We start from the raw sequence: 22,383 nt of genomic DNA, 5'->3' as shown, positions 1-22,383 counted from the left end.
AGTTGGCTAGCCCTTTAGTTGGCTAGCCCTTTAGTTGGCTTTTAGCTTTTTCAAAAGCAGGTTAGAAAGTCCAACCGAAAGCACCGTGAACCTTGTCCAAGTAAAATCCAGGAGCTTCCGATGTTCGTGCAGGTCCGTGCCTTTAGGCATGCAACCTCACTCATCTGAAAAGCCATCAAACTGCATCTTAAACCAACGGTTTAGACGAAGCTTATGGAGGGCATAAGAACAAGAGAAAAACAAGCAGGCCCTGCAGCGGGCTGGGCCGAGGCGATTTGCCCTCAGATCCAGTAGATACAGATTGTACAATTCTGAGAAAATGTGCATGTTATCAGAGGGCAAAACTTCGCTTTGAATATTATTACATATACTATCCAGAGTCCATATATAAAGAAATTGTACAGATCCCAATCATCCAAAAGGTGTTTTCACGTATACTAACGACTGACAGAAGAATGGCGGTGCAACAAAAGATGGATCCAACAGGAAACCAAGCTTACATATACTAGAATTAATTGAATTCCCTCGAGCTTTCGGTAGTATGAAAGCCAAAACAAGAAGAGTCAAAAGAGGAACTCTAACGCTCATGTTTTAGCCATTAGCAACAATCTCGTGGATCTTGTCACTGATCTCTGGGTCATCTGATCTGACAGCAAGCTTCATGGCCACCTCCTTCGAAGAAGTGATTCCGAATGACAGCCTCACCAAGACTTTCACGTTGCCGATAAATACACCGGAGAGCAGACAAGTGTGCGACCTTGAATTGCTTGGGACCACGTCAGTACCCTACAAACAAAAGGCAAATGGTATCGTCAGATTAAGGTTACAGAAGCAATGCTTTCATGTGAAAACGGCCAGGGTTCCAAATCACAGCATAACCAGGAGGCAAGGGACTGGAAATCCTGGTAGTAGCTACAGGGAAGAGCATGTCTTTCAGCTGTTTTTGGTTGTTTTGAACTATCAATTCAGTCAGAAATTATTGGAAGCTAAAATGTTATCGAATGTTGGTGGAAAATGCAAGTTATTGCCTGTTGGTACAGGTCATGATAATTATTAAAAAAACAAAACTGTAAATCATGCAATTTTTCTCTCTCTGCACAAGGTAGAAACCACTATCCAACAATGTAGGAAAAATTACAACACATATTATTATTATATTGTTATGGCATCCATCTCGTAGGGCAAAAAAAAGTGATAACAGAAAGACTAACCTCACAAGGCTGCATCCCGAGGATGCTTATAACAGCACTAACAGCCTCAGCTAAGCCTTCCCTTACTCCAAGTCCATACTCATCAACCCGCTCACTCTCTGGATCCATGTTTTCCCAGGCATTTCGGAAGTTGGATACTCCCACCTTCAACATATAATCAGCAGAAACAATTTCAAGATCTTCAAGCTGGTACTCGTCTTCAACACCATCATCCTCAGCTTCACCTGTGGATGGATCAACCTGAAACACAACAAAATGAGTCACAACCCATAAACTTATTGTTGAACACATCAAATTGGAAACGAGGGGAAGCATTACACAAATTCTCTGCATAGATTTAAGTGTGTATGTATGATGTGTGATTTTATTTTTTATTGCGTTCTTAATTCAAATGCTTTCATACGCATTTTGCAAATGTAGGTCCCAGTTTGCTGCATTTGTCAAGGACACCCAACTACCCGAGTATCAAACTAACAATACAACGGAAACTCTGTGCTAGGCAGAAGCTCAATGCACTTGTGAGAATAGAAAAGGAAAAAATAAAAGTAGAACAAAACAGAAGTATTTTGAGTTCAAACATTATTTAGGTACAGATTAACCTAAGTATAACACAAAACACCATGCTTGATCAAATCACAGCTAATAAAGTCAGTATGGAGATGATTCAGAAGTAGCTAGGGACCTTGCTGGAGAACCAGATTAGTTTTGACAGTAACCAGGTTTTACGAATCTGGTTCAGACTAAAAGGTTTTTCTAGAAAACTGGTTCAGGTAATTCCAATATGAATGCTAATCCTCAAATGAAATGCTTAGAGAAGGGTATAAAAGACAAGTAACCAGGTTTTACGAATCTGGTTCAGACTAAAAAGTTTTCCTAGAAAACTCGCTCAGGTAATTCCAATAAGAAAGCTAATCCTCAAATGAAATGCTTAGAGAAGGGTATAAAAGACAACATATAAAAGCCACAAGGATCCGTCCAGTGTATTTGAGAAGGGTATAAAACCATACCTCCTTAACAATGAATTTCAGTATATTTGAGAACTTGCCGGTGGCAATGACACCTTCAGGCTTTTCAAAAGCCACAAAGGTCTGTCCAGGGGAATCATAAGGTAAGGATTCCAAAGGCTTCGAGGTAACTTCTAAAAATTCATCAGCCTCCGAAGCATCAACAAAAACAATCACCTGCGAAATTGAGGAGTTAAGAAAAGCACTGAATCATAAAGATACATGATATCCAATTACATATGAAAGAAGTTTCATACCTGTTCAAGCAATTGTTCAGGAATTGTATTGGTACAGTTGTATTGGAGCACAATATGTCCATCATAAATATGCTTCACAACATTAACTGAATATTCAGTCTCAGCTTCAGTCAATTCTACAGGTGCTGATGACTGGAAGAGAGAAGAAAAGGTTACAACACATGAAATGTGATTTAGCCAGTGCATATGCTTGTCTTCCATATAAGCAAAATCAATACCAACCTTAAATAGCTTTCCAAAATCAGCAAATTCAGGAATGGATGAAAGAAGCTTCTCATAAGATGCGTCAACAGTAGAAACAGGGCCACTGAGAGCAGATGCCGGACCAGTCGGTTTCTTGCCTGTAGACTTCTTCTCAGCAAGTGGTTGTGATTTTGTCTCCTTTGGAACAGACGAAATATCAAAAGGTACATCCGAAGGTTCCTGTCAAGAAGTTACCGTAGCATAAGGTGACAGGATGATAGAGCAAAATCATAATTATATTGAAGTGACCGAAACATACATAATTACGCAGGCTTGTCTCCAAGTTTACTAGTGGAACATCAAGTGAACCAAAGAGAAACTCATTCACGTCCTTCTCAGTCTCACCAACTGTAGCTTCCCCACCTAACAACTTGAGGTAAAGGGTCGCTCTGTCACGCACCTAGAAAGATAAAAATAGCATATCAAATGTCAGCAAACAAAACATTCCTATATAGGGAACAAGAATATGACAAGGCCATTTATCTAATTAGAACTTTTGTCTCACAATTTAGACTTTCCTAGACGAACTGACGAAAATGCCAATGAGGTCAGCAAACAGTAAACAAGGAAAGCACACGGTGGAAGGGATTACTGAATTATACAAAACAGCATATAAGTATTTTCATGGGTGAGGTTTCACACTAACCTCATCATCACCATCAAACAGGCAACGTCTCAGGAGGACGAATATGCGAGGCTAGATAAAAAGATTGTAAGTGTAACAGATATTAGATAGAGAAGAAACATGTTGCACAGTATAACAGAATAAACTATAAAAAACTATGTAAGTACCTTGAGTGAGTCAACCAACGCACCAAACTTTGCCAATGTGCTTACTGCACCAGCACGAACCGTAGCATTTTCAAGTATCACTCTATTGTATATATAACGAATGTATTTACTGGGATCTGATGTTTTTGGGCCTTCATTTCCCAAAAAGTGAAGAATCTGTCACAAGATTAAAAAGAAAAGCAATTTGATTATAACACAAAAATGTAATGTAGCTCAGGGTATGCTAGTACATCATATCTACACCCACTTTGAAGGGGAAACAACTATCCACAAGCACAATATAAAAATATACAGAAATTTACACAGATGGCCTTAAGTAGTTTATGAACAAATATTTTAGCAGTCCATAATCATCAATGTCAGTGTTATAGGAAAACACAAAATGTGTTCAGTTGAAGCTTTCAATTTGGTCAGCCCATTATACATACAGGAGCAAAAAAAATCTCTACACAGCAGAAGGCACATATTTAGACAAGGAAATTAAGTCAATATCTTACTGCTATTTTCCAGATTTCATGCCTACACAATGATTACCTGAGTGGACAAATAGGTGAATTCACAGTCTTCTATGAATTCACATAAGTGAAACAAACCACTTTCCTTTGCATCAGGAATATCTCTAATGAGTATGATAATTGAATCAACTATGGCTTTCTTGTACTCAAATCCACCCTCTTCTCGTAGAATATTACTCAAGAAGTTCATCCTGGACAACATATATGGAAGTTATAGCTCAGGTGAAAAGGCTAGTTTAGGATATTTTAACAAGAGCAGTACAAGAAGCTGTGCTACTATACATACAGCGAGCGATATTTCAGAGGGAACTTCAAACACAGGGATCTTATTGCTTCGACAACAACGATCTTGAATTCATCAGCTATATCTGACATAAAGTTGGTCATCTGTTTCATTAAACGATCAACACTTGACTCATTGCCTGTCTTCAACAGTGTTGTGATCGCAAGGGTTGCAATACTCCTGTTCTGATCAGAGATTAAGCTCTCCATATCTATGTTACAGTTCGTGACAGCCAAAGGATGAGTTGATGCAACCTGTACAATTATGTACATGAGCACTCAGTAAAAATAATGCAATAAGATTCTGACAAAAATTCTACAAGAACAATCTCATACTATCGATAAGAATGTTAATGCCAACAGCCATATGTGGAACACAAACAGATTTCCATAAGGGGGCATAAATTTCCCATGATAGACCAGTCACACAGGAAAAGATATCCTAGTTCTAACAAAATTATGGAAACATATATGATCACCAAACAAACAAAAAAGGAATAAATTGCTTTCTTTCTTCTTTTTTCTTTAAGCTGCCATCTATGGTACTAGTAGGAAGAAAAATAGCAGATTCAGAACTTGCCATAAAAAATGTGTCCGTGGAGCCATTATAAAAAAGTGTCATTCTGAAATAGAAATCTTGCTTCAAACAAATGACACCAAATCAGTCTAGTAACCAAAAAATATGTCTTTGTCCTACCCAAGGATCAACTATTGTGGAGCACTATGTATAAACAATCATTGAACCAAGAATTCGATGAAATAGTTGTTGAGGCACAAAGCATTTGTAACTTGATTGAAAGGAGTTGATAGATTGACAGTCCAAACCAGCTATATTATATGGCTACTGGGAGAATTTAAAGCAAGCACAAACTGAATGTTGTAGGAAACAAATTATCCAAGATTATTAACTTCAGACATTCAAGCTTTAGACCCTTTTTAAGCAGTCCATTCATGAAAAGGCAAAGTCCATCTCAAGCCAAAATAAGTATGAATACAGAACAGGTAGGAACAATATTGCTGTATTATTGTATTTCTGAGACGAAAAGGAAACCCAGACTTTTGAAAGCCATAGATTCCGTATTGGCACCTTAATAAACAATAAACTTAAATGAGATGAGCATAATATCAAGAATAGTTAATATATCAAAATAAGCAGACAAACCTTATTAAGTGTGCGAACAGCTGCGAATCTGAGAACAGGTTTGGATGAACTTAAGAACAGCTGCAGCACAGTAATTGCAGGTGTAAGCTCGCGGCTTGTGACACCATTCAGTTCAGTTATCGCTCTTGCAGCCTCAAGTATGACCATTTCTGCTTTGTTCCGGAGACAGGACTCGAGGAAATCAAAGAAAGGGCGATCTCCACTTTGGTTCGTGCCAGACTCTCTAATCACCTGTGGACGCCACATTTCAGATATCTATGGTCTACCTGTTATAAATCTTGAAGAATTAGAACACATACCTGGCTAGTGTAGCGAATAAGCAGGCATTGGGCCAAAGGTGAGCGAACCGAACCCCTGGTCAAACTAGTGACGAGCTTGCTGACAGCCAATCGGTCATTTTGTCTAATCTGAAATGCCAGATAGATGATGTTATAACTTATTTGTAGCTTGATAACAATTTGTGCATAACACAATGCTCCTTGTTATTGCCCATAAAGTAGCAAATAAACCAGGGCTGAATAGTTAATTTTTCGCCTACATTTGACTATTTGAAGATATTATGGAGATGCCAATCCAACTTAAGAGAAGCATCAAATGCTGAACTCACTTGGTGAAGAAGAGCAAGGGCATGAAACTGCACAAGAGCAGCTCTTGACTGCACAGCCTCCTGAACTTCATTGCTCCATCTTTTCACGACTTCCGGACTTGTCTGCCAATAATAAAAACATGCAGAAAACATAATCATAAGGATATAAAGCTGCCAATAACAAGATACCCAATAAGAGCACAAATATAACTGCGGGACATACCTGAAGCAAGTAGATGCCACTAACAAGGGCCGCACTGGCCACAACAGGATTCTTATCAACAATGGCTTGCTTCAAATACCTCTCGATTTGGGTGAGTAGAGTTGAGTCGATAATACGACAGAGTACTCTAATAGCGTTTGCACGGTACATGTCAGTTTTGCTATTCATGTCCTTCATCAAAGAGCTGGTGACTATGATAACCTACACCCAATAAATCACAAATGAAGTCACTCCCACATTCCATAAAATGCATAGTATCACAAAGTAACAATTACCAACCTCATCAGCTGAAGGCGAGAGTTCCTTGATCATGAGGTACACCATCCTCCTAAGCCCAGCATCCTTGGACTGGAACAGCTTGGTTGTTGCAAAGAAGACCTCCGTGGCCTCCACCTACAAAAATTTTCCACACTCATGTACCTAGAACACATGTTCTGGACTAGGGCACAATGGCCACGCTAATGTACTGAGGAAATTCAAAATGGCACTACCTCCACAAATGTGATTTTATGTACTCTAAGATCTCCTTTGTACTTTTGAGTGTTTGGAACATACACAACTTAATGTGTACTCTGCACATCAAGATAGCAACTAACCCCTCACCTAATGTTACTCAGGGTACAAATGTGCCATACCTAATTTTCCAAGTACCAACTTCTTTACAGATGACTAGGGATGTCAAAACCTCACATGAATTTTAAATATATATGACGAATACACGTAGCTCCAGATTACTTATCCATGTACATGAGCAATGTAAACATCTAGGCCCAGCAATTCGAATCCACAAACCAAGACAAACTACGATCACGAGAAGATAAGCCACGTGCCACTGTACCTTGGTAAAGGTGTCGCCCTGGTTGAGCAGGTATAGAAGCTTGGTAATGACCTACAGATACGGGCAGAAAGCATCAGAAACCACACGACATTAACATGGGCCTGCGGACGCATTCGCAGTATCGCGAGATCCCGTGGGAGGGAATTGAAATGCGATTGGGTAGACGGGCACCTGGCAGCATCGCCGCGCGTCGAGCTGCGGGTCGTGGAAGACGCGGGCCTCCTGCAGCACGGCGCCCTTCTCGATGCCGAGGAACGGCGAGTAGTACTCTGCAGCAGCGAACCAAGCAAGCAATCAGTCAGCCAACCGCAATGGTGAAGGGCGCGGCGATCCGCCCGGGCCGGATCGCGCCAGATCTATGGCCCGGTGAGCGCAGATCTGAGCGAGCACGCGCGCGCACGGGCACATACACACACAAAGCCGAACGCGCGCACGGGCGCACAGCGAAGGGGAGGAGGAGAGAGAGAGGCGAGAGGCGCCGGGGCGCGCGCGCGCACCTTCCTCGTCGAGGTCGTCGTCCTTCTTCACGACGAGCGGCTGCGCCATGGCCGCGGCTGCTGTCGGGGCGGCGCGCGCGGGGGAGGGCGCCCGAGCCGGCGGCGCCGGGGCGGGGGAGCGGCGGGCGGCACGAGGGGTTCCCGCGAGCGGTGGCCGCGCTGGATTCGGAGGACGGGAGGAGTGAGGAGGGGAGGAGGAGGCGCGGAGCTTACAGGAGTGGGGAGGCGGGCAGCATGGATCTGAATCTGGCAAAGGGAAGGACGAGGGGGGGGGAGGGGGAGGAAGGGGTACTACCACCCTGCCAGTCGTTGAGGAAATGAGCAGCGTTTCCTTTCCTTCGGATGCAATTCAACCATGCACACCGGCGCGTTGATCATAATTATTTTTTTATAAACTATTACGTGTATATCAGATAAATATGGAAATCCGTAAAAGAAGTTCAAAATTGAACAATTGTGTGATGTTTTTTACGATGACACTAGGATTAGTTAGGATATATAATAAACTTTTCTCATCTATATTTAATAGGAAAATTGACATCTCATGAGGTGTTTGAGCGGTGCATCAACTTTTTCTCAATATTGTTCTAAAACGTATTCTAGATATTTTAAGCCTCATTTAAAAAATTGAGAGTTGTAGCCCATTTAACACCTAAACTTCATGAAGCAAGCTAGGTGTGTGGTTGGAAAAAAGAGCAGTTGAACACTCATGTATCATGGTAAAAAAATTAGGTGCTTAAGTATATAAAGTTCCCGCCATATAATTTTAAAGAATAACACAATCTTATATCTACATCTATTTAAAAAGAATTTAACATGAATCATTGCGTACGTTGTCCACTTATCTTAGGAACCATATCAAGAGCAAGCAATGATCATAGATCAGCTGCATTGACCACATGAATGTACGATAAACCCGGACAAATGTATGTGCGTATGGCAAGTGAGATGTGTATCAAAGTTTACCATGCCAAGAACATTAGCTAATATCACAATTAAGATCATAGTAGTTTCCTTTTTCTGGTAAACCAGGGGCTCAAGGCCCTCCTCTGACCCCTTTCTCCCCCAACGGCGTGAGTGTCCTCTCCATAAAAGAAAAAGGATGCATATGTGCAAATTGAACAAAGGTTAAGGAGCACAGTTGCAGACTTGAGCCATATGATCTTAAAGGCTAAATGTAGAAGAAATTTCAGGAAAAAAATATAACAATTTATTATGCATCCGTCCTTAAATGTGCATATGATCCAGTGTTGGGGGGCTGGGAGAGCTGGAGCCCCTGAAAATGAGCCCGCTTACTTAAAGGATTGGTAATTATTAGATCGGTTTTATGTGGCAACTGAAAAAGAAGCACAAAAACTTATCCGGCGACCACATCCTCTCTTCCATTGTTTTTTTTATAAAGGATTGGTAAATTTGATTGATCATAGAAACCGACGTATCAAGCAGCTTGGTCCTACACCAGTGGTGAAAGCGCGGCACATCGCTCAGCTAGGATTGTAGCCATCTCCTAGCTCGTGCATTGCGTGGCCGATGCAATGCAACCAGGGCCCGTTTCGTCGTGCTCCGAGTCGTCGCGCAGGTCGACAGGTGCCCTCCGCGAGAGTAGACGCTCGCTGTTCGTGCGTGCGTGCGCGCACCGTCCTGGCTTGTGCCATTCTCTCTCTTTTTTTTGGCGCGGGAGTGCTCTGCCTTTTGTAGGCTCACGCGGATGCCGAATTCAGTTGGATCACGATACGGTCGTTTTTTTATCGTTTCAACCGCGCTATATACTTCACCTCGAAGACTCTCCAAGTCCGATTGCATTGTATCACCGACCCAAGCTAAGCAACGTGCGTGCTACGATGGAAGCTTTGTTGAGCTGAGATTCGTATTTACACATTGGGGCTATTGTTTTGCTTGCTTAAATGAAATGTAAAATCCTTGTCAATCTTTACAACCAGAAAAAAGGCAAGTGAATTTGTTTTTCTCGACTTCAATAAATCGACTTTATTATCTATATATGTGACATTTGGCTATTTTTCTCCGTGCTCTCACTTGAGCTTTTTTTTTAATTTCAACTACCAACGGATAAAGCACGCGTGATACATGCCATTTTGTGCATCCGGAAAATTTGGGTGATTATTTGTAAGAAAGTTCAGCATCTTTTTGGGTACGCAAAATTTAAGCACATCTTTTCCTATCTCATTAAAAACGGACTTGATTTTATGAAATAAATGTTATTTCGTATGTGGAATTAAGAAAATAAATTCAATCTAACTTTTACAAATTTTAGACACATCTAAGAAATTGACTTTTTTTAAAAAAAATAAGCGTTATCTGGCCTGGTACGCTGTATGTGTAGAAATGGAAAATTCAGTAAATTTTGTTCCACTAAATTTAGACACATTTTGGCCTACCTAAGAAACTGATAGTGTGCTTCACAACACATTTGCAAAAAAAAAGGTTTATTAGGCACATCTACAAAATATTTAGACACATTTTGGCCTACCTAAGACACATTTAGTCATCTTTACAACCAGAAAGGACATGGGAACACCACCACACAAAAATTAAAAACAAATTCTAATTTTACACAAATTAGGCACGTTTCTTCCTCTTCGCCAAAAAAAGGCACTTTTCTTCCTGCCTAAAAAATAACTTGATTTTTTAGATAAATGTGCTTACATGTGTGAAATTGAAAGGAGGGGAAAAACTCAATATGTGATATTTAAATAATAAAAAATAAAAATGGAACGTAAAGCAGTGACTGCAAATATTAAGATTAGAACGAGAAATACAGAAAAGAAAGGGAAAATGAAAACACCAAGATACAACCTCGGCCGAAGCAAGTTAGAAGTCCCAAAGCAAGTAAGCAAACACGCTTTTAAATGGGCCGAATCTGCCACACAAATGGGCTAAAACTATCGCTCAAACAAAGAGAAAAAGGCGAGTAGCATTCGGCCCACGAGCAGTGCAGGCAGCCGCATCGGCAGCCCACCGGTAACTCGGATGACAAAAAAATTTAGCTGCTTGATTGACATTTAAAAGAAGTTTGAAAATGCGTGCTATCGAAGCTCATTAGCATTGACATTGAATTCTCAACCCCAAAAAAAAAGGTCAAACAAGAAACATGCCATTGTCTTGGTATCATAGTTAAGCACTCTGCTTCTTGAATCCCATGGCCACCTGTTGATCACCGTACCCGCTGATGCAGCAGAGCCAAGAAGATAAGCTTGGTTTATCCACTGGGGAATTAAAAATAGCGAAACGGGAAGTTCAAGCTGGAGCCAAAATACAATTCACGCGAGACGAAGCCACACCTGTAGTCATCTCACTCGCGCGCAGTCCTTTGTTTTTGCACTGTCACCGGCTCGCTGCCATCGTCGTCAGCGAGCTCCTCGAGTTCTTACATCTCATCGGCGGCACCTAGATCAGTGTTCACATTAAGCCGTAATTCCATCTACTATTCGTTAAACCAAAGTCCGATTACATTGAATTACTGTTCACAGTGATCGGGAATCGTGCCATTGGTATGCCCACCAATGCTGCACAACCTCGGACTGTTCTCTTGGTATATTTTTTAGTGCTGCATATACGCATGGCCTATCAAGGAATTATGAGGTAATTTTAATACGTGTCAATTGCAAAAATATAAAATTATGGCCTCTTTTGAAAAAGCGATTGTTTTGGCCCCTAACACGCGCTCACATTTACGTCCGGCAGTACTCCATTTTTCTTCCCGGCTATGTAACGTTCTGCAGCATCTCAATTGTTTTTTCAGCCACAGGCACATATCCGGCAGTGTTGTCATGGACCATGTCGGCCCCTGACATCAAGCAGTTCAAGGATGTCGTCCTTGAGCATTTTTTGCAGCGACGATCCGCCAATTCCTCCAGACGTCAAGACGCTCGAAGACTTCAGCGCATATCTTCGATACAAGACGCTCTGCCTGGTAGATGGAGAGGAACCTGATCCCTCGTTCCTCGACGCTCTGTCATTTCAGGCTACACCTTGCAGCATGACGACGACGACGACGATGGACAAGATGAGGGCACAAGCGGCATCAAGAATGGAGGCCCTCCCAGCACTACGGAAGAACCGTCAATGGAGTAATAATCAGGAATCGTAGTGCGGCATTGGAGATAATGAAATCCCCCGTGCCCAGGTTCAGTTTTCTACAAATATTTTGCAATTTGTCGGTGCGGTGAATCACTAATTGGTGATCAATTATTTAAAAATATAATTAAGAGATAATTATGTGATTAGTACAGAAGGGGCCACACACTTTCGGAAGGGATGCCTTCACACCCCCTCATCCTATATAAATGTAACAGTGACTCAATAATCAATACAGAAGAGAATCATTTTCATCCTTCCACTCCCTACGGAAGTTCTTCATTCTCTAACAGTCAGCATCTCTCCCACGACATGAATAAAATAAAGAATGCCATGTGGCAAACGGTGGTTTATGGATTTTTACTACCTGCATTGAGAACGACGTAATATGTGCGCGGCGGCCGACTGGATCCGGCAAAATACTGGCAAAACCTCTTGCGTATGCACGCAACAAAATCCTCCTGCACGATTCATGCGGGTAGATCTCAGTACGACTGTATTCATATGAAAATTTTCAAAAACGGAGTCAGCACGAAACCAAGGATCCATTTTTTACTTCTCACAACTGAAAAAGGAGCAACTCCCGTGAAACCTGGGCGGAAATCACATGCTAGCGCCACCTCATCCATCAATCCGCCCTAGAAATTGGTCTCCGATGAACAACAACATATGACTACTACCTGTGATTTGTGTCAGATCATTATGTGATAGAATCAACCAGTACTTGCATGCGTCGATCACTTGTCCATCGGCAGGATCCAGGCAGCCACGGAAGGATGCGCGTAATTTATGGTGGAGGAAAACCCCGCACATTAAAACAGAGCAATAATGACGCTGGGGGACGATTTTTACAGTTACGGATGAAATACGTGGCTTTTTACTACATGGAACGCTCGCCAGAGCTCTGGCCGTGGCGCCGCCTACGCGTTGGATATTATTCAACTCGCAGCGAGCTAAATAGACGCGCCCTATATATATAATATATTATATAATATATATATATACACACTATATTGCTATTATGTGCCTATGCTCACCGTAGTTCCCACCCCCAGTTGCAACCTAAACACTACATCAGTTGCAATTCTATCTTATAGAGGGTTACGGAGGGGCGTTTGGATATTTAGTCCGGACTAAAACTCATGTCATATCGAATATTTGGAGGCTAATAAGGAGAGCTAAATATGAGCTAATTATAAAACTAATTACATAGATAGAGGCTAATTCACGAGATGAATCTATTAAGCCTAATTAATCCATCATCAGCACATATTTACTCTAGCATCGCATTATCAAATCATGGACTAATTAAGCTTAATAGATTCGTCTCACAAATTAGTCTCCATATATGCAATTGGTTGTAATTAGCCTATGTTTAATACTCCGAATTAGTATCTAAACATTCGATGTGACAGGAATTTTAGGAGGGACTAAAGAAACAATCCTGGAGCTAAAGTTTAGTCCGTGTCACATCGAATATTTGGAGGCTAATTAGAAGGACTAATATGAGTTAATTATAAAATTAATTGCACAGATGGAGGCTAAACGGCGAGGCGAATCTATTAATCCTAATCAATCCATCATTAGCAAATGGTTACTATAGCAGCACATTGTCAAATCATTAACTAATTAGATTTAATAGATTCGTTTCGCCATTTAGCCTCCATCTGTGTAATGAGTTTTGTAAATAGTCTACATTTAATACTTCTAATTAGTATCTAAACGTTTGATGTGATAGATACTTGCTGGAACTAAATGCTAGACCAGTTGCAAAGTAACAAATATGAGTTGCAATTTGTAGTATGGATATCAACTCGGTGATCAACGTATATATTGATTGCAACTCGTAGCTTTTTTGAGTAATTGCAACTGACGGGTTGCAATTGGGTTTGTTTCTCTGGTGGCAACTGACATATTGTAATTGGTTTGTTTACCGAGTTGCAACTAGGGGCCTGTTCGCTTCAGCTTATAAGCCGGCTGAAAAGCTGAAACGGCTGATTTGTTGTGAGAGGAAAACACTGTTTGGTGGCTGATAAGCCGGCTGAATAATTTGAAGCGAACAGGCCGTAGGTCGTTTCACCGGGTGTAACTGAGTTGTTCCTCCAGTTGCAACTGACGGGTTGCCAGTTGCAGCTGGTTTATTTATCGGATTGCAACTGGGTTGTTTCTTGAGTTGTAACCGGAGGGTGTGCGCACCCTAAATAGCAAATGAGCATATGTAGACTCACTTAATAAGTAGTACCTAATAACTATTCCGTACCCGAGCCAACTTAAGGCCCGAGCCAACTTAAGGCCTTGTTTAGTTGCCAAAGTTTGGAGGTGCCAAATTACTGTAGCATACTGTAGCGTTTCGTTTGTATTTGTGAATTACTATCCAAACATTGACTAATTAGGCTCAAAAGATTCATCTCGCAAAGTACAACAAAACGGTGCAGTTTTTAATTTCATCTACATTTAGTACTCCATACATGTACCAAAAATTTGATGTGATGGGGAATCTTCGTTTTACGTAGTGCTAAAGTTGGGAGCTGGAGTGAACTAAAAAGGGCTAACTCACTCCGCCTCCTGCCGGCTTTTTTTTCAGGTTTTTTTCTCCGGATTGAATCACAACCAATTTAGATCGTGGGTCCACTTCATCCATATTCAATTCCTTCCTATCCCCACCCCGTTCCGTCCTCGCCGCAACTCACCATCCACCCCCGTCTCCGGCCACCGCCGCCTGCCGGTGCTTGCTTGCTGCCTACCCGAGCTGCTCGCCTAGGCATCGGCCTCCTCTTTCGTCGCGCCTAGCTGCCGGCGTCGACGGACTCCACTAGCCATCTGACCCCCTGTCTACAGATGCCGCAGCTCCTGTAGATGGTAGGTCAACCCCCCCCCCCCCCCCCCCCCCCCCCCCCGGGATTCAACATGCCCAGCCGCTGGCGGATAGGGCCTCCGCCACATTCAGTTGTCGGTAGCTCACCAGCAAGCCATCATCTTCAATCCGGCATTCGTTTGACTGCCTTCCGCAGTCGATTCCACCGGTCCTCTTCGTCGGCGAGGACACCGGCGCACCCCTGTTCTTCTCTTTAATTCGTTGCCCCTTCTATCATGGAGCGCCAGCGAGTTCCTACCGGCCGAGCCATGTCCGAGCCGGGCATTAGATTTAGCAATCTGCATTAACCTTTTGAGTTCACGCATAATTTGTAGGTAACCCTGTGCCGCCGTGCGGCCTTCCTCCCCCGTGGAGGCAGCTTTCCCATCATCTCTCCGAGCTGTGTTTTTCTTCATTTTCATCCTTACCGATGGAGTCTTCAGGTATGTCAGTTTGTGCTAAATCTTCAGAAAACAAGTAAAGAAAGAGTCTTTATTTCTAGTTCTCTCTAATTATTTCCCCTCCTGTGTAGATCCGGTGCCCTTATAGCCAGAAGAAAGATGTTCAGCGAGGTTCACCACGGATCTGCTCAAATAGTCAAATATAAGGTCGTATGTGCAGCATTGTGTTTGTTTTCTTTAACTTGTTATTGTTAATAACTAGGTGTCATCTTTACCACATTCCCAAGCTTGGCATAACCTTTACAGCTGTTTATTGATTTCAGTTTGTAAATAAACTGTGTAAACAATTACAACCATAATTGAATTGTAGCAAGTCATCGCATTCCTTTTTAGCTACTGCCTATGGTCTCACCCATACGCGCAGCCTTTTGCAGCAGCGGCATGGCAGATAAGTTCGCACATGTAGGTTCTCTATGTGCAGCGGTTTTGATAAGAAACGGCAGTAGTGTATAGCGTTCAGCAGGTGGCCATGGTTGCCGATGGCCTGGCTTGCTTTGATTCTTTGTGGCTTAGTTGCACAGTGCTACACCTCAATCTGGTCAACAGGATTATTAAACACTGCAAAGTTGAGTATATGATGCTATTTCTTAATTTATTTTTAGACCACAAATAATAATTATTATGTCAGCAAATTTTCAATTTTTTTTTGCCAAGATCATTCTATTCGTGGATCCTAATTGTAATATGCTCATGTTTTATTCCATCCTAGTCTCTGTTCAACGATAAATGCTTTTTAGTGGCTTCTATCCATGTCGGTTATACCACATTGGAGATTAGTCATGTTTTACAAGGTTCTGCAGTACTTTGTTAACTGAATTGAATATACTGACAAATGGTATGGTGGATTTCGATCAGGTAGAAGCAAGGTTCATTCAGAGTATACTAACAATGACATCCACTATTCTAACTAATCTGCCTTTTCCATCAGCCTAATTCTGAATATGTTTTCTTTATTAATTTTTCCTGTTTCAGCCACACCTACATGTTGAAACATTGTATGTGGGACCTAAAAGAAAGGTGAAAATGATCTAGTTATTATATAGCTAACTGTATACAGGATACATTGACTGTGGGTATCAGAGCATAATGTTGTGAATTTATGGTGTTTATACCTGAAAAAACTCTTAGAATTTCTGGTCGAAGTAACTATTGTTGCATTTTCAGTCTTAGGAAATAGTCGAGCTAGATCGTCAAGCAGGCTTGTGGCATGGTCTCTATCAGCTCCTTTTTGATTGAAACTGAGTTGGGGCCACAAAAGTTTGAGTCTTTATTATCGAACAATCAAATATTTATATTTTACTGAATCTTGTGGTATAAAGTAGCATTCTCACGGAGTAAGTATGTATTTGTAACATACTCCCTCCGTTCCAAATTGTAAGTCATTCCAAGAATCTTGGAGAGTCAAAGTATCTCAAGTTTGACCAAATTTATATGATAATATAATAACATTTATGATGTCAACTAAGTATCATTAGATTCTTTATCAATTATATTTTCATAGTATACCTATTTAATGTCATAAATCTTTATATTTTTCTCTATAATTTTGGTCAAACTTGAGATGCTTTGACTCTCCAAGATTCTTGGAATGACTTATAATTTGGAACGGAGGGAGTATTAATCAAATTGGCAGTGAACAGAGCTTTCTACGGTCAAATTAACTTAGCAGAGATTGAATGAATAGCAGCCACGATATGTGAGTTTTTATGATCGACTATAAAGACTTAAAACAGTATTTGTGGTTCGACCTATCAAAATTATTTGTGGTTTGGTAAAAAAAATATTTCATGTGATCGAAGGATTTTGGTCAATTATAAACGTTTTTATGAAATCAAATTGGCCGTGTAGCAGAGTTTTCAAAATTCCAAATAGCAGGAATGATTAGTTAATAGTTCACACATGAAATTATTTCAATTTATAAACGTCTGTATGAAATTATCACGTACGTGTTACATGTTTTTGCACCAACGTCTGAGCTTCTTGGTCCTAGCAACGTGTCTAGTCCTCGTTGGACCCATCAATCATTGTGATGTGGGCCGAGGTGCCTTTTTTTTTTGAGCCTGGGAAAACCGAACTTGGAAGGCCGGTTGCATAACGCACGTACAGAGAAAACCAGACGTGAGGGGAGGGCGTGGTGCGAGGGGGCGCGAATGGCTCGGGTATTCCGTACCAGGGTACCGAATAGCGAAAGTCTATATATATATATATATATAATTCCTATGTATTGCTCCTACCCTCATCGTATAAACTAAAGATCAATGTAGAAGAAATCTTTATATTGTGATTCAGTGGTTCTCTGATTACATATAAATAATTGGTGCACATCAATGAACACCAAAAATGCTATTTGTTTCACAGACCGTTAGTTGCCAATGCAAGATCACTTTCAGAATATCCAATCAGGTAGAATACTATGAGCACAGAGAACATGTTGTAGTAGCATATGCGATCAGCAATGTTCTGATGTGATCAGTAGCTATTTCAAAATGATCTTGAAGAACAGGCTACTTCATGGTTAGTAGTTGTATCCTTAACAAAACGTAGACTGCAGTCTTTTGTCATATAGCCAGGAAATAGTAAGGACCACTTTGAATAGTCATCCTGATATGTCGAGAATGCTATTGGTCATGAAGGTGAATTGAGTTTTTTACTGAAGCCTAAACCCTAAACTATCAAGCATCACATATGGAGAGGATAAGAAATATGAAACTGGGAAGATGGGAAATATCATTGGTGAATTTATTAAGACAATTTGTACTACTAGCATTATTGGTTCATACCAAATAAGATGTAGACTAAAAAATTATTGTATCCACTAAACCCTTATTGGTTCTAAAGCTCAAATCCAACCATGTGCATATCATGGCGCTGTAGAATGATTTTTGAGCCATCCTAGACATAATTGAACGCACACTCATTGTTGGGCATTGGTGCACACTCTTGGGATTCAAGACTATTGATGGTTTTGTTCTGACTTTCAGTTTCAAATGACTATGAACCAAAAGCTAGAGATCCATCTCAGCTATGCAATTTTGATCACCACAAGCAGATAGCAGATCTGCTCTGCTTTCAAAGAACAGCAATGCTATTTTATTCCCCTAAAAGAAATCTTCTTCGTCCCCAGAGTGTTATTTGAGGTCATATAATTTACTGTTACTGAGATTAGACTTGTTCTTGAATATCTAAAAAATGACTAAGAAAATCCGCAGGTGCATGACTAAATTTGTTTATACTTCCATACCAGTTTCTTGCCAAAGTTATCTATCTATCTAAAGTAAACAATGACAAAAAAATTAGTTATAGCTTGGTTGTTAAGTATTTATTCAAATGGGTTGTATGTGTGCTTGTGTAGCAGTGTTTGTATTAAAACTCCTCATACAGCAATTATGACTGCAATCTTGTTACTACCAGGGATGGGAAATTTAGATATTAAACATGCAAGATGAAGGAAACTAACCTGCGACCATGGAGAGCGAGGTTGCGTTGACAGCTCGACGCTGACGCCTCAGGCACAAGGAGATCCTAGAGGAGGGTGGATTCGTGACCTGCTGGACGCGTGGGTTGTGTTGTAGTAGCCAGCGGCGGGGGGGGGGGGGGGGGGGGGGGGGTTGGCGCTTGGTCCTCCGCGCCGTGGTGCCGATGGCTCACGGCGTTGACGGCGGACGGCGGTTGCGGGAGGTGATCTGGGGAGGAGGCGATGATGAGGACATCACATGCTCGGATACAACCATATTGGCATCTTTTGACTCTGAGGTGAAACAATTCTTTATCATAATTATATGTGATACATTTGATGAATTGATGCTGCACCATGATGTGTATTCGTTGTCAATTTCAGAAATACATACATGGATCAAAAATAGTGTTAAACACACATGGAAGGTACGGAGGACCAAAGAAGTAGATTGGGGGCCAAGTCCAAGTATTTCTAACGTCCTCCACCAGGCCACCACGTCACTTTTAGCCCAAGGAAAGAAAGAGATCCAATCCAACACGTTTTGGTGCTGGATTCGGACTACAGTTCTGGCCCAACTTGCAACGACCGCCACGACCTCATCCGGACTCCGTTTTGGGCGTTCGAGTACTCCTTGGAATCCTTATGAAGTCTATTTTCATATGGATCGGGACTCATGTCCATATCTATTCTGAGGCGGCCGCAATCATCGAAATACTACCGAGAGGTTTTCTGTCCACAGGTGCTGCGTCGTCCTATTTTGGCCCGATGGGCCGTGTATCAAGTTGGGTCCATTAGGGACGTGTCCTAGGGTTGGAGCACGACCCCAATACCCCCCTGGTCGTCCTCCTAGGTATTAATAAGGATTAGAGCCGCCACGAACAGATTGCGTTTTGTTTTGATGTAAGTTTAGCCATTGCTACTTCCTTGTAGACGCGTGTGTCAACTAGACCATCCGTTCTACTCAATTCGGAACCCCAACTTTGTGATTTCAGATTTGTTTTCATCTCCATATTTGCAATTGAGTTGCTTGTTCTACTTGTTCTTCGATTGCTTGCAGGACGAGTGCCCTAGTGGCCGGGTGACGTGCTCCACAAGATCGCGGCAGCCATTGGAGGAGGTGTATCGGTTGCTAAGGCGCAGCTTGGAAGGCTGTAGTCGGGCCATGAACGTCGTCTCCATCCACCAATCGAGTTATCCACGCCTCTCATCGAAAGATCGGGAATCAATCCTAGCGGGTCCATATCAGGCGAGTCTGGGAAAAGAAGGTGGCAGTGTCGGGGGCTCAACGCGAACCGATGGTGCGGAGGCAGAAGTGAATTCCGTGGAAAAAAGAATGAACGACGCTCGATGACGAGGCCTCTCGCGGAAGGCGTGTCGTTGATCGGAGGCTGGAAACGACTGGAGGTACAACGGGTTTTATTCGACGGACCATAAAATCATCTTACTTTTTGGTATTTGTTTTTTTCATTAGGAGTAGAGAATCTAATTTTAAACATGACAATTTAAGTACACAATTACTCAAACAATATAAGTACACAACAATAGAAAATGGTATTTTCAGTACCTAATATATAATTTAGTGTAAGTAGTACATGACATAGAGAAAGGTATTTATAAGCAATTGATTGAAACGTCCGAACAAACAATCAAAAAGAAAACAAAAACCATAGAAGTCAAATTAATCAGGTAATATCCACAAAATTCTCACTCAACTGTTCAAACACCACCGAGAAATCCCAATGAATGTAAAACAACTAAGAATATTTAAAAAAACACTAAGAAGGATAGATCAGTTTCTTGGCAAGCACGACCCCCAAGATAGGGCAAAAAGGGCTCTACGCAGCTGTGCTTGCTCCATGCATGATCCCCAAGATAGAGGTGGAGTGGCTCTACACAACCTTTGCTGTTTGATGCGCATATCATTCCCAAAGTTAGGCAATAGCTCTTATGTTTCAAAGATGATTCGATCCATTTCTAAAAATCCATGATAAAAGGTATCAATGGACCTAATCCTGGCCTGCACAAACATGTGAAGAATAAAACTTAGTTACACATGGAATTACATAAAAAAATATTTCACAAGCACAAACGCATGAATAATAAACATGAGTTATGTATGGAATTGCACAAAGAAATTTACAGCCATTCTATGAATTTAAGTCTGAGTATGAAAAAACAAGTACTCACAGGTTTAATACCCAGATCAGTCTCACTCCTAACAAGTCTATGCGTGTTAGGTCTCTTCTTGATAGGGTACACGCAATATCGTGCTATACCAAGAGTACCACCGGCTTCGTAGACGTTACGAGCCAGGTAAACAAAACCACCATAGGGGCCTTTGCCTTCACTTTGTGAATCTTAAAATTTCCACACTTGCTGCCCTTTAAATGTTCCATAGGCCACAACTAACACAGCGTGATTAAGGTCATAGAGTTTTGAATTAGGTCCCATCAACATGCCCAAACCCATCAAGCACACCATGTTAACACAGCAAACAAAAGCACCCAATCTAGTTATAGTAAACAATGAATATCACATTCCGCACACACATCATGCACATATTACTTTTTTTACGAGTGGCCTATTGTTCCAGTTTGTTATCTTTGATATATTTTCTTAAGGTATTATTTCCCCTTTATAAGTGTGTATTTGCAGCTTTAGTTATCAAATTTCTCTTCAGTAATGTGCAAACTTTAAATTTAATTGTAGGTAAACTTTAAACTTTAAACTTTAAACTTAATTGATACAACACTCACTCTTACACTCTTTATGTGGCTACCCCACCATGGCACCACTACACTACATGGCAGCCTTGTCATCTCTTCACCTATAGCTCACATGCCACTCTATGCCATGGTATGGCTAGGATGAAGGGGAGCACCTCTATTTATAGGTACTCATGATCATTGTGGTGTTGCCCTATGGCAACTTCCACACTCTTCCATACAAAATATTCTAACTCTAGAATCCTCATCATCCTTATCTAGTCTGTTATATTTCTACCATGCTAAAATATCTAGTTCTAGAGTATTCTACACTTCACCATGAAGCATGGCTACTATGATTCTTGCATTCTCTCCAATTTTCTAGAACTTTCTTACCTTGCCATGATCATGGTAAAGTTAGTCTCTTGAGATCTCCACAATTTTCTAGAATGTTCCAAGTATGCATTGTATATTTTAAAAAAGATCAAATGCTCAAGTGAAGCTTAATAGATATCCAATTTGCAATGGATATCTAAACTAATCCATAACATATTAGATAGGAGGTAATTTACAGGTTAATATATGAGCAAGAATCATTTATGGAACCTTCCTCAAGATATTTACCTTATGGATTGAGTTCTAAGTTGTAACAATATACATTGGGGGAAACATTCCTATTAATACCTGCACCTAGTGTTGCTCAGGCGCTCACTTGCACTTTACGCATTTGACTGCACTGGTTCACTATTAAACCAGGTATGTTTTAACAGTGCAGCTTAACTACAGATGCACTAATTAACAGGATTAATTTCCAATGACAAAAAGGTGGGAGGCGCAAGGCTGTATGGCTTTGAACCCATTTGCACCCCAACCATGGATTTATTATAATATCACAAGGAACCCAATGATCATTTTTCATTAGACTTGTTATATCTTATTTATTATATTTTCCAATTCTTTCTGGTGAACATATTTTACCATATTGGTGATATCTTCATCACTTAGTCATGAATACATATGTAAGGTCTGATCACACTCCCAACAACAATGGCCGCATAGAAGATGGTACGTGTAGGGCCTGTAGGGTTGTAGGCTTGCCTATGGTACACGTAGGTGCTAGGACCAGCCGACAACACAACGTGGTTGCAGTATAAACAATTTAAGACTGAGAACATGACATAGTTGTGCCTTCACATGTGAA

General features: G+C 41.1%; 1 protein-coding gene and 1 long non-coding RNA gene across 2 annotated transcripts; one reads left to right on the top strand and one right to left on the bottom strand.

Annotated features, from left to right (window-relative positions):
• Positions 1 to 328: 328 nt before the first annotated feature.
• Positions 329 to 7,861, bottom strand: LOC117843509 (coatomer subunit gamma-2). The gene is made up of 18 exons (XM_034724123.2): positions 7,611 to 7,861; positions 7,285 to 7,382; positions 7,114 to 7,164; positions 6,555 to 6,668; positions 6,276 to 6,476; positions 6,074 to 6,175; positions 5,766 to 5,873; positions 5,467 to 5,697; positions 4,309 to 4,559; positions 4,042 to 4,213; positions 3,508 to 3,663; positions 3,362 to 3,412; positions 2,975 to 3,115; positions 2,695 to 2,895; positions 2,473 to 2,604; positions 2,219 to 2,392; positions 1,212 to 1,451; positions 329 to 786 (listed from the first exon to the last, which is right to left on the bottom strand). The coding sequence occupies exons 1-18, from the start codon at positions 7,657 to 7,659 to the stop codon at positions 592 to 594; spliced, it is 2,667 nt and encodes an 888-aa protein (XP_034580014.1). The 5' UTR covers positions 7,660 to 7,861; the 3' UTR covers positions 329 to 591.
• A 6,712-nt stretch (positions 7,862 to 14,573) lies between these two features.
• Positions 14,574 to 15,352, top strand: LOC117843512 (uncharacterized). Its single transcript, XR_004637751.2, has 2 exons — positions 14,574 to 15,002; positions 15,092 to 15,352. It is a non-coding gene; the product is annotated as an uncharacterized lncRNA (long non-coding RNA).
• Positions 15,353 to 22,383: the final 7,031 nt, after the last annotated feature.

This window comes from Setaria viridis, chromosome 2 (genome assembly GCF_005286985.2).
Source record: "Setaria viridis chromosome 2, Setaria_viridis_v4.0, whole genome shotgun sequence".
Classification (NCBI taxonomy): Eukaryota; Viridiplantae; Streptophyta; class Magnoliopsida; order Poales; family Poaceae; genus Setaria; species Setaria viridis.
Note: the sequence above shows the minus strand (reverse complement) of the source record. Positions and strands in the feature narration are given on the sequence as shown.

Coding starts and splice junctions, on each gene's coding strand:
- LOC117843509 (XM_034724123.2), bottom strand. CDS start 7,659: ATGGCGCAGCCGCTCGTCGTGAAGAAGGACGACGACCTCGACGAGGAA. Junction 5,698..5,765: donor TTATTCGCTACACTAGCCAG/GTATGTGTTCTA, acceptor TGGCGTCCACAG/GTGATTAGAGAGTCTGGCAC. Junction 2,896..2,974: donor AGACAAGCCTGCGTAATTAT/GTATGTTTCGGT, acceptor ACTTCTTGACAG/GAACCTTCGGATGTACCTTT.